At 45.8% G+C, this 13200-nt stretch overlaps 1 protein-coding gene across 1 annotated transcript in view; it reads right to left on the bottom strand.

Annotated features, from left to right (window-relative positions):
* rims2a (regulating synaptic membrane exocytosis 2a) overlaps window positions 1–13200 on the bottom strand; it is a 133222-nt gene that overhangs the window by 93645 nt on the left and 26377 nt on the right. The window contains exons 5-6 of the mRNA XM_041941690.1: window positions 13083–13094; window positions 1946–2238 (exon numbers count right to left, since the gene is read on the bottom strand). Coding sequence (XP_041797624.1) covers window positions 1946–2238; window positions 13083–13094 — 305 coding nt within the window. The remainder of the gene's footprint in view (window positions 1–1945; window positions 2239–13082; window positions 13095–13200) is intronic.

Genomic DNA, 13200 nt, shown 5'->3' with positions numbered 1-13200 from the left:
GTTTATAGTCGTGCAGCTTTAAATACAATTTCCATGTACAGATGATGCCCTGCTCTTTATTGGGCAACTGCACAGTGTGTATTCGGAGCAAATATAGCAAAGGAACAAAATTATACCAAGACAGGGCAGAAAAATACATCTATTTTGGAGTTGTAACAATGCTTCAGAGTATGTGTCACAGTCCCACCGCAGCTTCATTACAGTGCTGTGAAAGCACTGAAAGTACTGTATGTCCACTTATCTCCAGCACTCACTGTTGGTTAATGGGCAGGTATGTTAGATATATCCATCAAAACATCCATTTGGAGCAAAACATCAAGCAATTAAACAATTTTCCCCCAGAAGCTCTCCTATTTTTCCAGGCGCTGAGTGTATTTAGAAGTAAATACGAGGTTTCAGTGGTAGAGAGCGGACACAGAACTGATGAGCTGTGTCTCCAAACATACAGTGGGCACAGGCTTGTGCATGCAGGTTTGTCTCTGTGCTAGACGCGGTATACATTTACAAGGTCAGCACAGAATCGGAACAAATATGGATTGAGAGTCAAAACTCTCCTTTCCCACTGCACCTCTCCTGCATGTGTGTATTTGATAGAAAAATGACTCAAAGCTCATTGAGAGCCACCCTCCAGTTGGATTCAGGCCACCCGCCGGGTTTGCTTTCCATCCGATGGCACAACACATAGGCCACATTTCCCGTCTTCCCATCGGGAAGTCTGATCTCGTGGGCAGAGAAGACCAGCACAGAGATAACGACAACTGTCTGCTGTGCTTGCTGCGATGGACCAGGGGCTGTGGAAAACAAAACCTGATGCAGCCTTTTGGTAACACAGGAGAGAAATAGGGGGCGTGCTCCTTCCTAGAGTTTCACTGCCGCCAGCATGACCTTTGTCATTGAATTTTACAGATTACAGGTTTGTTGTCCCAAACTGAAGACAATTTGAGACTTTCTAGGTGAATAATTACCCCTAATTACTTTGTATATGTCCACATGTAAGTCTGGAATAGTCTAAGGTTGCATTGAACAAATGGCGCGTCACCTTACATCTGAGAAGGAGCGAAGGACATGAGAGAGCTTTTCTGAAATGGCTCTCTGCCTTACATTTCTAGAGAGTGTGTAGCTACTGGCTATAAGCTCCTCTTGCTCCCTTTGGAAGAAGACAGAGGAAGGAGCCCCCATGTGGACATCAAAGTAACTACCTCATCTGACACCAGTATCAAGAAATATGTAACTGGATATAAGATTCACAAGCACAGCATGTCCGTGTTGTCAGCTTCTGAGAGTGTGCTGCTCAGAGCAGGGCATTTAGTGCATGTGACAAATGGAACACAATGTTCTGCATTGCAATCAGGCCTGCTCTTGCTTTTCTACCGCAAATGCATCTTAATAAAGCCTAAGTTTGGAGCCTTGCTGTGACTGAACTGGCCTACAAACATTTCTGATGCCCAAACTGTTATTTAAGGTTGTTTCTTTAAAGGTAGAGATGGTGTATATTCTTGCAAACACCCTTCACCTTATAGCACCCCATCCTAGCTGAGATTGGCTCAAACTATGCTGATATGGGCTGGGTGCTGTATGTGTGTGTGAAGAAGAGAGAGAGTGAGGGGGTGGATGACTGTTGTAGAATTGTTGAGTTAGTGCCAGATACAGTATCTCTGTCTCTGTCTCCTTTATAGGCCTCATGGGCTCCATGTACAAGTCGTTTTATATGGGACCTTGACTGGCTTGCTAGGAGACACTGCTCTCATGCCAGGCTTGAATCATTGTTCTGCACTACTCAAACAATGGCTACATGTCTTAGCACTGATGCTAAAAGGCTCTTATGCATTTACGTCCATGCACCTTCACGGAGTGCCATTTCTATGCAATTCCTTCACGTCTGTGCTGCATTTTTCTCAAACAACCTACGTAAAGCTGTATGCTTTTTTTCACACATAGAACTGACCTGTCTATGGGTGCGTCGCCAGGCACTGAGTACCTCAGCCCCGAACCGTTGTCAAGGGACGCCTGTCTGGGCAGGAGTCCGCCGTGAGGTCTGCTTCTGTCTGACGCTGGTGTCAAGTCCCCTGAGGCTCCCTGGTAGGGGTACAGGGACGGGTCCTGCAGTTTGGCCTTCTTCCCCTGCGGCCCGCCCTCAAACACGCCCCGCACCTGACCAGGCCCCGAGCCGTAGAACCACGCCCCCGATTTGGTGAGGATTTCTTGTTGTTTTCGGCACAAGTTGCATACCCACATAACCTGGGGGGGGGGAAAATGGGGGTGTTAATAGTTTGGAACAGTGATTGACGGGCAGAGGTTGTCTTATATAACCTACGATGAGCTGTAATGGAGTGATTTGGGTGTGTGTGTTATGTAAAGCTGTAACATAGCTGTGAGGCATATCGCTGTTGCTGGGTGAAAATCTTTTTACAGCCAAAATGCCAACTTTTCAGCGACTAGGTATAACTAATTAGATTTGACAAGGGGTTTAAACTCTAAAAGAAATCAACAAATTTGGAGTTTTCACCCCACAGCGACAATATTCAGAAATCTTGACAGTTCACGTTGATGAGGTGAATGATGAGTTATTTACACATGCAGCAGCCTTTGGTATCAGTGAAAGGTAAAATCATACTGGTTCCGTTTGTCAGGATTTGAGTCTGTGAGTCCAGGTAGATCTCTTAGTACAGATTGAATGTTTTAAACGTTTCATACGGCACTTAAGCTACTTTTTCTTAGTAGTTATGATGCATTTCTTTACGATCAAACTCTTGTTTCTGGTTAGCAGACTGCAACAGTGTAGAGCCTACAAGACTAATGATTGCAGAGATTACTCACATCTTAATGAAGGTACAGCAAGTACACATAATGCAATTGAGGGTGATGCACTTTGGTAAGATAAACAGAAAAGAATAGCAACATTCTCCTTCTGCTGTGCTCTACAAGGACTGGGGAGCGGATGTTTTTACTGCTCCGTGATGCCGTGCCTTTATCTGCTCTATACTGCAGCCCCAGCAGCCAGCTCACCACATTAGTCTCATAAATCCAGGAGCAGACAGGAGCCCTGATCACTATACACACACACGTACACAGGCGAACACACACACGACATGGTAAAGCTCAGCATTCTGTCTCAAGTCCTCTTGTGGAGAATGGTTTTATTTGTAAAAGCTGCATCAGTTGACATCCGTTACAGGGAAACATGAATCTCCCTCCCGCCCGCTCCAGGTGACCACACCTGTCTCATTAACACTCAGGAGCTTAACGCGATTTCTAGGTGTGCCTGAGAAGACTCGGAACTTGCCAAATGATTGACAGGCCAGATGGCCAGTAGGGCAGCCAAGAGCTACTGCAGCCCACCACCACGCTCGCCGCCTTTACAGTCCCAGTGCTGAGTCAGTGCATTACTCTTATTAGTGTGAGAAGGACCTGAATGTTGCCTCACCCACCATCAGTTGGTCTGCAGCTCACCATTTTTTTCTTCAGTAAGCACTGAATCAAATAAAAATTGACTGATATGTTGAACTTGCTCAAACAGTGTTGGTCTGTACAGTTACTGGCTGCCATGGTTCACAGGCTGGATTTGTTGCCACAGCCTAAACCACAACTTCTTATCTCTGTGGCCGGCTGGACCTGAAGCTCAGGGTGATACAGTGTAGCAACCGCTACGGAAGGAACAAGCCATCAAATGGGTTGGCGACCTGTAGCATGCCAAGTAAAGTCTCTGCACTCTTGCACAGACAGAAAAAATGATGGGATGCCTGAGTGGGGTTGAAGAAAAATCTGTCTTCAAATTACACAACTCAAGTTTCAGTCCCCTGCCTCCAGTGTGGCAGGCTGAGTCATCAAACATGTCAGCGTTCATGGGTGGGAAGTCAGCGAGAGGCCGCGTCCCTGTCTCTGAGCTGGTGACTTACTGGTTGGTCCGGGCGCTTGTTGAAAATCTGGGAGGGATTTCATGAACGTCCACGCCATTACATGGCCCTCGTGGAGCTCCCTGCTGGGACCTGTCTACATCCTCTTCAGACCAGCAGCGTGACATAGCAGCAACAAGTACGGTGCATCTGGCAGTCAGTATCTGTGCGTTCAATACCCATCTAGTCCTGAGCAGCGCGCATCTGTTTCTGTGCGCGTGTGAGCAAGTAGGTGTGCAAGCCTTGTGTTTCAGGTTAGGCTGTTAGTGGCTGGTCAAATTGCCGTAACACAATACACTTATTAGATACTCTGTGTTTTGACATTCCAAATGTTGGCATCCATGGTTCTATTATTGATTAGTACTGGCCAGGATTTTCCTCTCAGGGATCTACCTTAGAGCATGGAAACACAGGAAAAGTCACCTCGGCACAGGAGCAGTAGCCTGCTTTACTTTATAGTGCGGGTGTTGTCTTAAAGACGCTAGCTGGCAATGATCAATTATTTTAGTTACATTTCACATGTAGAGCAAAAAAAAAAAGAGAAGCTCGGCCGCCACACCGCAGGCAAGCATGTACTGGCCTGTGTGATATTGACACATGAGGCATTTATGACCGGCCATCAATGTTACAGATAGGCTATAACTGTGCTGACACACAATGGAAGCAGAGAGGCTACAAATTGTGCTTTATGTGTCCCAGAGGAGTGTAGCCAGTGAGGCCATGGCTGCCTCTTTAACTGGGGTCATGGTGAGAGCTCAGCAGTGAACCATGAGTCATCAGCAAAAACCCGCGAGCCACCGAGGCCAGTTTTCCTGCTAATCAGCCACACATCACTTGCTGTACCTGGAAGTTACACGCATGCACATACTCACACACATATGCACACAAACTGTAATTTGATTGACATTATATCTTAAAATTAGGAATTTATCTCAAAATGGAATTATCACATTGAGCGTGCAACAGGAAACAGACACTACCTTGCTTTCTGTTGGTGTAGATGGAATGGGGTGGTGGTCTATCAGATAGATTGAGAGGTAATAAATATGATGGGTGCATACATACTCAGGTGTAATACAGAAATTTAAGTGGTAGGGCGTGCCAGTGGTGGATGGGCATATACAGGCAACTTCAAATCCACAAGGCCTCTCTTTTAACCTAACCTCAGCCAGTGTGTTATAGCTTCCACAACCTGATCAATAACAGCACCGATGGGTGAATACAGGGTGTTTTCACATCAAGCCTAACAAGCCTAATGTCCTAAGAAATACTGTAACGAAAATGTAACATGCATTGCATTTTTTTATGAAGCAGGTTATGTTTCACCTGTGGTTAATTACTGAAATCTGCCCTCTCTCTGAAACGGCACCTATGACCTACATATTTACTCCTCCAAACTACAATTAACATAGAGTCAGTACCTGTGCACTTCTCCGGTCTGCCAATAATAATTAACCGTGTCCTCAGTCCTTGGACTCCACATGTCGAGCTCTTTTATCTCACCACTGAATACGTAACAGCATATTAGTATTCAAAAAAAAAAAAAGAAAGAAAGAAAGAAGAGAAAACGGGCCAACAAAAACGTGCATGGGCCCAGTAAATGTTGAGCACACTGAGCCTCAGACATCAATACTTGGATTTGATTTGCACTTTGGAACAGAGTCAGAATGAAAATGGATGTTTATACAGTGCATTAGGCAGGAAAAGCAAAAGTAAGGAAAATTTCATGGCGGGGCTGAATCCTCATACGTCCAAAACATTACATGAACGGCAAAATAAAAACAGCCTTGTTTTGAGCTTGATGACAGTGCATTTGGAGATTATCCAAGGGGATTTGAAAGGGCTACGTGGGTCCAAGAGGTTAAAGACTTTTACGAACTGATAGAGAAAGATGTGGGATAGAAAGAGTAGCCTAGGCTAACGACATCCAGGCTAAGGTCTCCAATACCTCACATCTTAGAAACAACCAAAATTCCATGAAAAATCTAATTGTGCTGTATCCCCATACCAGATATGTGACAGTAACAGAAACATTGTTTCATTCATGACACTTTCTTTCTGTCTTCAGTCACACTGGCAGTATGAGGCTGCTAACAGTCTATCAAGGCACGCAGCCCGAAGACAGTGTGAGCTCAGCCCACACTGATGGACACCCCTCATTCCCTAACAGACCACATAGACGCCAAGACACCACAACAGATGCATGTGTGCGCAAGGATACACACACACACACACACGGGTCAAGCTACTGTAACAGCTGGAGGTATGTTCACTTTCACCGCAGCCATTCCGCCCAAGACTCTCCAAATACACACACACGCACTTCCCTTCATCTTAACTCTTCACGGCTGAGCGCAGGCAGGGGGTTGGGGGCTGCAGCCCTCGGGCAGGGCCATTTCTCCCTGTGTTTGCACATTTCATAGTCATTGAACCTGCAGCTAAAAATAGAAAGCTAAAAACCTAGCGCTACCACAAGTTGCAAACACCACGAAGATATATACGCCATTAAATGTGCTATAGGCTGTTTACTGAGGCACTGAATTAAGGGAAACAAACACCCAGCGCCGTGGGATCAATAAATAATTTCCTTTCTAATACTTTCTCTCCAGACTGAGGGTGTTTTCAGTGATACCAGCGAATATAATCCCCCCCCCAAAAAAAAAAAAAAAAAAAACACCAGCCAAGGATGCCTCTGAAGGACAGACTATCTATTCCAAACTGATGTATCTGTCTCATAAAGACGATGAGATTCAGATTTGGAAAAACACCTTATTTTGTGGTGAATAGTCCAAACCTATATAGTATATATACTGCACAAAACTAGAGTATAAAGGACATAAAGAAATAATAAGCACCCTTCAGCAATGTTCTTATTGCCAGCCCCATTCAAAATTTTCCTGGGGGAGTCATACACACACACACACACTCACAAACCAGCTCGATTTGCCGGAAGAGAGAGCATTCAGCTCTCTCTTGTGGCCATTAAACTGCACTACAACATTACTTAACAGAGGCTTCAGAGTGAATCAGCAGTATCCTTCCAGGCACATCACGGCGTGCTCACATGGAAAGCCAGCTCCCTTCTTACATTCATTCAGTTTGCATTCATTCATTTATAGCCTTATATGAGACATGGCTGTTAAAACGGTGCTCTTGGTGTCACAGGAGCCCGTTTGGAGGGGGCCGTTGCAGTGACTGCCGTCGCAGTCGCATTCGTTTTTCTTGCGAGTTGAACGAAATGACGTGGGCGTCCTGGTGGGTCAGTGACCATGTTTGAGTCCACCCAGAAACCGCGAGAAAGGCCAGAATAGCAGAGGAATACTCGTCCAGGAGAACTGGAGTAAAGAGCAGAGATGGCCCACGCTGCAATATTCATGTGGCGGCAAAAGACCTGTCATAGGTATCATCTTGCTTCCGTGTTTCTCTCCCTCACCTGCACTGAGGTGAGCTGAGCCGCTCATTAAAGACTCATTGTTCGAGGAGTGGAGTGTTCCTCAGAACATCCCAGCCTGGACTGAGGCCAGCTTCAGCGCGCAGGCATCAATACGGATACTATCTAATACACTCCGGAGCCAATCGTTGCCACAGCTGTGGGCTGCACATGCGTGATGGACCGCAGTGACAGATATAGGCCAATGAATAATGTATACAAAGACAGGTGACACGGTGAATATTTATATGAGTCCCTTACTATCATTTTGAAGAGCAGGTTAACATTGTTCCAGCACAGATTCTTCCTCTGGCCATGTTCCCTACATCACAGATGCATGTTTGAATCCACTCACATTCACAACGCACTGGTGCGTGTTGTTTTTGTGCCGTGGAAGCTGGAAACGGCTCTTGAGGCAGTTCTCCAGAAGAAAAGTTTACGGGGCATTTTTGGTGTGATTCATTTGGCGGCCAATGGGAGTGAAAGGGGAGCGCCTGCATTCACATGCTCCGGCGCTGGCCGCACGTGGTGAATTGCATTTTAATGAGCTTCTAATTTTAGTGTGCGCGCCAGTAATAATAATAGACTTGATGAATATTTATGCTCCTTGTTTGAAGTTCCGAGACACGAGGAAGAGGAAGGACATGCTGCAGGAATCCGAAATGTGGGTTTTTCACAGTGTGTCAGACCCACATCCCCCTCAGCCTCTCAGACCTAAATAAACGTGCGAAAAACGTGAGCGGGCACGACGCGCCGCCGCTGACACAACACACAGTGTGTCATTTCTGGACGCACAATGACATGTCGGAAAGATGTTGCATGTAAACATTAAATCGACACATATGCAGTCTTCAGACGGGCGTGTGCGGCTGAAACGGTCTGCGAACAGGTTTTCTGTGAGGAATTACAGCAGCGTTGATTCCCCGAGAGGGCTGAAACGGTCACATTTCAGGCAAACAAAATGAGCGTTGGAGGAGAAGAAAAAAACAAAATAAATGCGATGCAGTCACAGGCTCATGCTCACTCAGCTTACCCATGGTGCCGCTGAGGGAAAACACCGCGCCTGTGTACAAAGACCGCCGTGTTGGAGATGTGGCGATGTGGTGACGACTGTCCGCAGCTGCCGCTCCTGAAAATGAAGAAACTGGCGACCTTCAGCACCGCGGACAGCTCCGAGTCCCGACCACAGGCTGCCCGGCGGACAGCGGCGGCAGAAAGCACCGTGAAGGTTACACCGGGGACTCCGCTGAGCGAATTCGATCCAGCGCAGTCCTCTCCTCTCCGTCTGGCAGCAAAGCAATCACGGCGTGCGAAGACGCCAATTCATTTAAAAGAACAACGGCTTCCGATCCGGAATCGTTACACCGGATCCATCAAACCGCGCGAAACAATCCGGCACTCAATGTCAGTGCGTTTACAGGAGGAGGGGGGGGGGGGGAAACATGTGAGCCGCGCAAGAGCGCGTCAAATCACGCTACGTTTCCCTCCACCGCTGTTATTAGTTCATCTGGAACAGAGAGTCAGAGCTCTGGCGGAGTTGATCAGTGCTCCTCACATATGCGGCGCGTCCCAGCTCTGCTCCCACAGTCCAAGAGACAGGCAGACAAACGCTTCCCCCCCACCGTGTGAGCGTTAACAAGCACACTTTGTCATTCCCGACTCAGTCTGCGTCTGTGTCTGCGCTGCGAGCATTTCTCGGGCTTCGGTGGAACACGGGACGCAGTCGCCGTCATCGTTACGCAGCCCGCGTCCCTTCATGTTGTCGGACCAGTGCGGGAGCATGAAGTCATGGGGCCAGAGGTTACACAATGTGGACGCAGCGCACTCCGTGGCGTGTTCGCGTTCTGTGGGAATAACCGGCTCCCAGATGTGGGTTAAAACGACTTGAAATATTTAGGCTACATGCTCGAGAATTCGACACGATGGGACTGAACTTTTCATGAGATCATTTTAGCTTTTAAATCTTTAACAAACGGGCTCTTAACGAGTCACACACTGGTGCTAGGCATTTAGGAACTTATTAGAAATGGGGGCGGGGGTATTGTCAAACCAAATCAAGTTCCCAGTTTATCATCTGAAAACAGCACTTTCAAGTCTGCCCATCATCTTTCCCATATGCAGCACTTTGTGTAGTATCAGGGAAAATGCAGCGAGCGATGGAGCAGTGGCACCCTGTAAAAGTCCTGGTACTTTGCAAAATTTGCAAAATGCAGGGATGTGCATCTTCCTGCAAACATACAAAAAATCTCAGATACAACTGAGGAAAAGGTATAGACAGCTCTGCAGCGCAGATGCAGATGATGTGTGTCACAGGAATTTCACTTTTAATGACATTCTGAGGGTTTCGAACTTGCTGTTCACACTGTCTTTACTGCTACAAAGGTACCGAAACACTACATGCAGTTCAAAGCTCTTTATGCTAACATTGCCAGTATGCTAGTTAGTTAAAAATATGGTTAATACATTTTAATAATTATGAAGCCTTATTCAACCAGTGATAGAAGGTGAAAATTTGGAATACACAGTCCAAAGGGTCACAGCACATGGAATAAAGTGCACATATGGTATCTTGTAATGATCATAATGATTTCTGTGGTGCTGTTTAGAGACTCACAGATTTATTTCATTTACTACAACATGCTATTCACCAGAATGCTGTCAGAAATTGAAAGAGGACCCTGGGAAGTACTGGAGTACTTCCCCTTCGATTTTCTAGCAGAAATGTTGAGGGGGCCAAGAAGCACATGTAACGTCTTCGAGAGTCGCTTTAATCACAAATGACTTCCTCCCCGGAGACTGTTGATTCCTCGGGCCCTTTTGAAGCCACATCAGAGGAAATGGTGGGGAGCTCCACTGCTACGAGCAGGGATTCTGAAGGCTTCACAACACTGACACACAATTTATCTATATCAAAGGCATTTTATATTTTTACCCCCAAAACGTCGCTCTGCACTTTGTTGTTCATGTGTCTACTGTAGCGGCTAAGCTACCTGGCACAATCAAGCAGCAGTGATTGCTAACACAGAAGTTTCATTTGCATTTTTCTATCTATTATTCAGCTTGTCGGGATGAGGCGTAGTGATTAATTGTGACTACATATCGAATGAGTCGTAGATTCAGCTAAACGTTGGTCACTGAGCAGAGCTGTTAGTCCTCAAGCTTCTATTCCTTTACCAGCTGTTTAACTCTCAGTCCCTATATATCATATTCCAGTGTGCCATAGCCCTGCTAGCTGCCCCAGACTTGTAAATATTCAATGGCGTTTCACAGAACAAGATCTCTCTCGCCACTGCTGTCACCATCTGTGAGAGAGGGAAAGAGTAGACGGATGGAAAAAGGGCAGATTTCACCACCGCCGCCTCTTTCACTGACACACAAGCTTTCAGACAAGCTGGTTGGGTACACCAAAATGTGGCCCGCTGTGCGTGGCAGAGTAATCAAAGCTTCTGTCCTCTGACTACAACACGAGCACACAAAACAATCAGCAATCAATGTGACAGTCGTCCTGGTGGGCTACTGTGTATACTGTAACGCAAATCTAGCTCACAACTAGTGCCCTGTGTAGTCTTCTGTATTGGTTCATAATGTGCATAAAACAACCTTCACAGCCCAAAGACAACTGACTGACCAATACCAATGAAAAGATAATGAACTACAAAATAACTGATTGTCAATTAATGTCCATGCAACCAAAGTCACCTATGCTGACATCAAATCAGCTGTGAACTCCTTGCAGATGTTCACTTAGCTATCTTGCACTTCAGCTCAGTGACGTCTCGTCCTCACAGATCTGAAAGAGAATCTTTTCATCTGCTCTCGGCTGACCCCGTTGGCTCTGACCAGCCCCGGTCAGCCCGGACACGCTGGACTCTATTACCAGATAAACAGAGAACAGACTGTGTAGATGACAGTATGACTAGTGAACTAACCTATCTCCTTTTACACCCTAATGCCCTCGCCACCTCTTCTGCTCACTTCCATGCTGGCTCTCCATCCCTCTGACTGATGCTGCCATCTGAACTTGCCATAGATGCTGACTCTGCTCCCCTGCTGAAGACAAGCCTATGTATGAACTATTTCCTGTATTTTCAACTCATTCTGAATGCACATCTGCAGAAATATTTGAAATGTGGCAGCACTGTCGAGCACAGAGATAGTGGAGTAACTAAGGCTCTGGACAGAGATCAAATGTTTACCCCTGCATCTTCCTGTGATGTGTACAGCCATATTCCAAATAGTGTCCTTACATTACAAAATGTTTTTCAACTTATTTTTGAGCAACACTATTAACACCATGGAGAATTGACCTTGAGTTCCAGGAGGCCAGGGCACCACCAGGTAAATAGAGGGCAATGCCTCAGTGGCACATCCCAGGGCCTCTCTGCCAATGCCCCAACTGTCCATCGCCAGCCTGCTGCCACTGTTATTACTCAACACCATCTGTACAACAAGGTAACTGATCTCCCAGCTATTATCTACCAGTGAACAATAGCAGGCTGTACAACCGGGGTCTTGGCAGTGGAGGGAGCAGCAGGGCAGAGGTCTCTCCCGGTGGTTCTGCTGCCCTGCTGTTTGGATGAAACCCGCTCGTACATGATTCCTGCCAATGTGGCCTATAGATTGTTTGATTGCTGTTTGGCAGTCAACAGCCAAACACACGCAGGTTAGAGATAAGACATTTGTGGGAAATCTACAGTATGTTATACATAGACAAGGACAGTGGTATAACCCCTGTGATGTGTTCATCTGGTTGTCTCTGTGATGCTATATTTGTTTAGTTAGTTATCCAGATATAGATAATCCCCAAGGGTATTCAATACTGCAGTCAGTCATTATAGCTTTCCCTTTCTGATCTATATTGTTCTATGCTACATTACATGCAGGACTACATGTTCGTATTGAATTGGGATAATTTGGATCGCGTGTGAGATTTCATATTGAAAAGCCTTTTTACCAATAACCTGGTTAGAAAAGCTACTTCCCTCAACTCCTTCGTTGAGCAAGTATTATTACAAAATAATATAATCAGGAACGGGATGATAATCCAGATCAGCTCTACAGGCATGTTTTCATTGAGATATTTAAGCAAGGTCCAATTTTAACGTCGATGTTATGCTTAAAGTCCAGTAATTTAGTACTGCACCTACAGTACATAAGATTAAAAAAGCATGTCAGAATCTGTGCAGCAGAGGACTAACTCCAAAAACACGAGTGCTACAGTTTCCATAATGCAACACGGTTCATTACACCCTCCCTGCCTGGTAAACACGTCATTCAATCCAGTCATTTCTGTTCTTCTCCAAAAAAAGCCCCCACTTTTATAGATGATATCATCGGGGTTATTTTTCCAGACTTTACAAAGCTCCCTCCAGAGCCACAGAAGATATTATACAACTGTTATCAGTCTGAGTAACACTCCTCGAGACTCACAAGCTCCCCGTGCAGAATCCTTTATTATGAGACTGTTATTCATTGAGTCTTCTTTAAGCTTTGTCCCTTTTAACACTAGTCATCTTCTGTCCTTTAACACTCCTTGTATCTCTGTTTGAGAAACACTATATTGAAAACATTTTAAACTTCTTAAATGTTTATTTCAGCACAGCATGGTAGACTCACAGACGAGGCTAATCGGGACTTGTCTTGGTTGTTTCGTGTCATTGTCGGCTGCTGCATGTGCATATATACATATCACAGCATTTCATGACCAATGCTTGTGCTCAGACACAGTTCCAAGAAACTCAGAAAAAGGATTTGCTAACCACTTTCTCCTCCTGTTGCAATTCCATGAGAGCAGGAATGCAGCAGAAAGAAAGAGGGAGTCAGAGGCGGGGAGGGGGGAAGAGAGCAGGAAAGATAGGGAGAGAGAGATTGTGAGTG

This window comes from Chelmon rostratus, chromosome 8 (genome assembly GCF_017976325.1).
Source record: "Chelmon rostratus isolate fCheRos1 chromosome 8, fCheRos1.pri, whole genome shotgun sequence".
Classification (NCBI taxonomy): Eukaryota; Metazoa; Chordata; class Actinopteri; order Chaetodontiformes; family Chaetodontidae; genus Chelmon; species Chelmon rostratus.
This window is presented reverse-complemented; position numbering and strand designations above follow the sequence as displayed.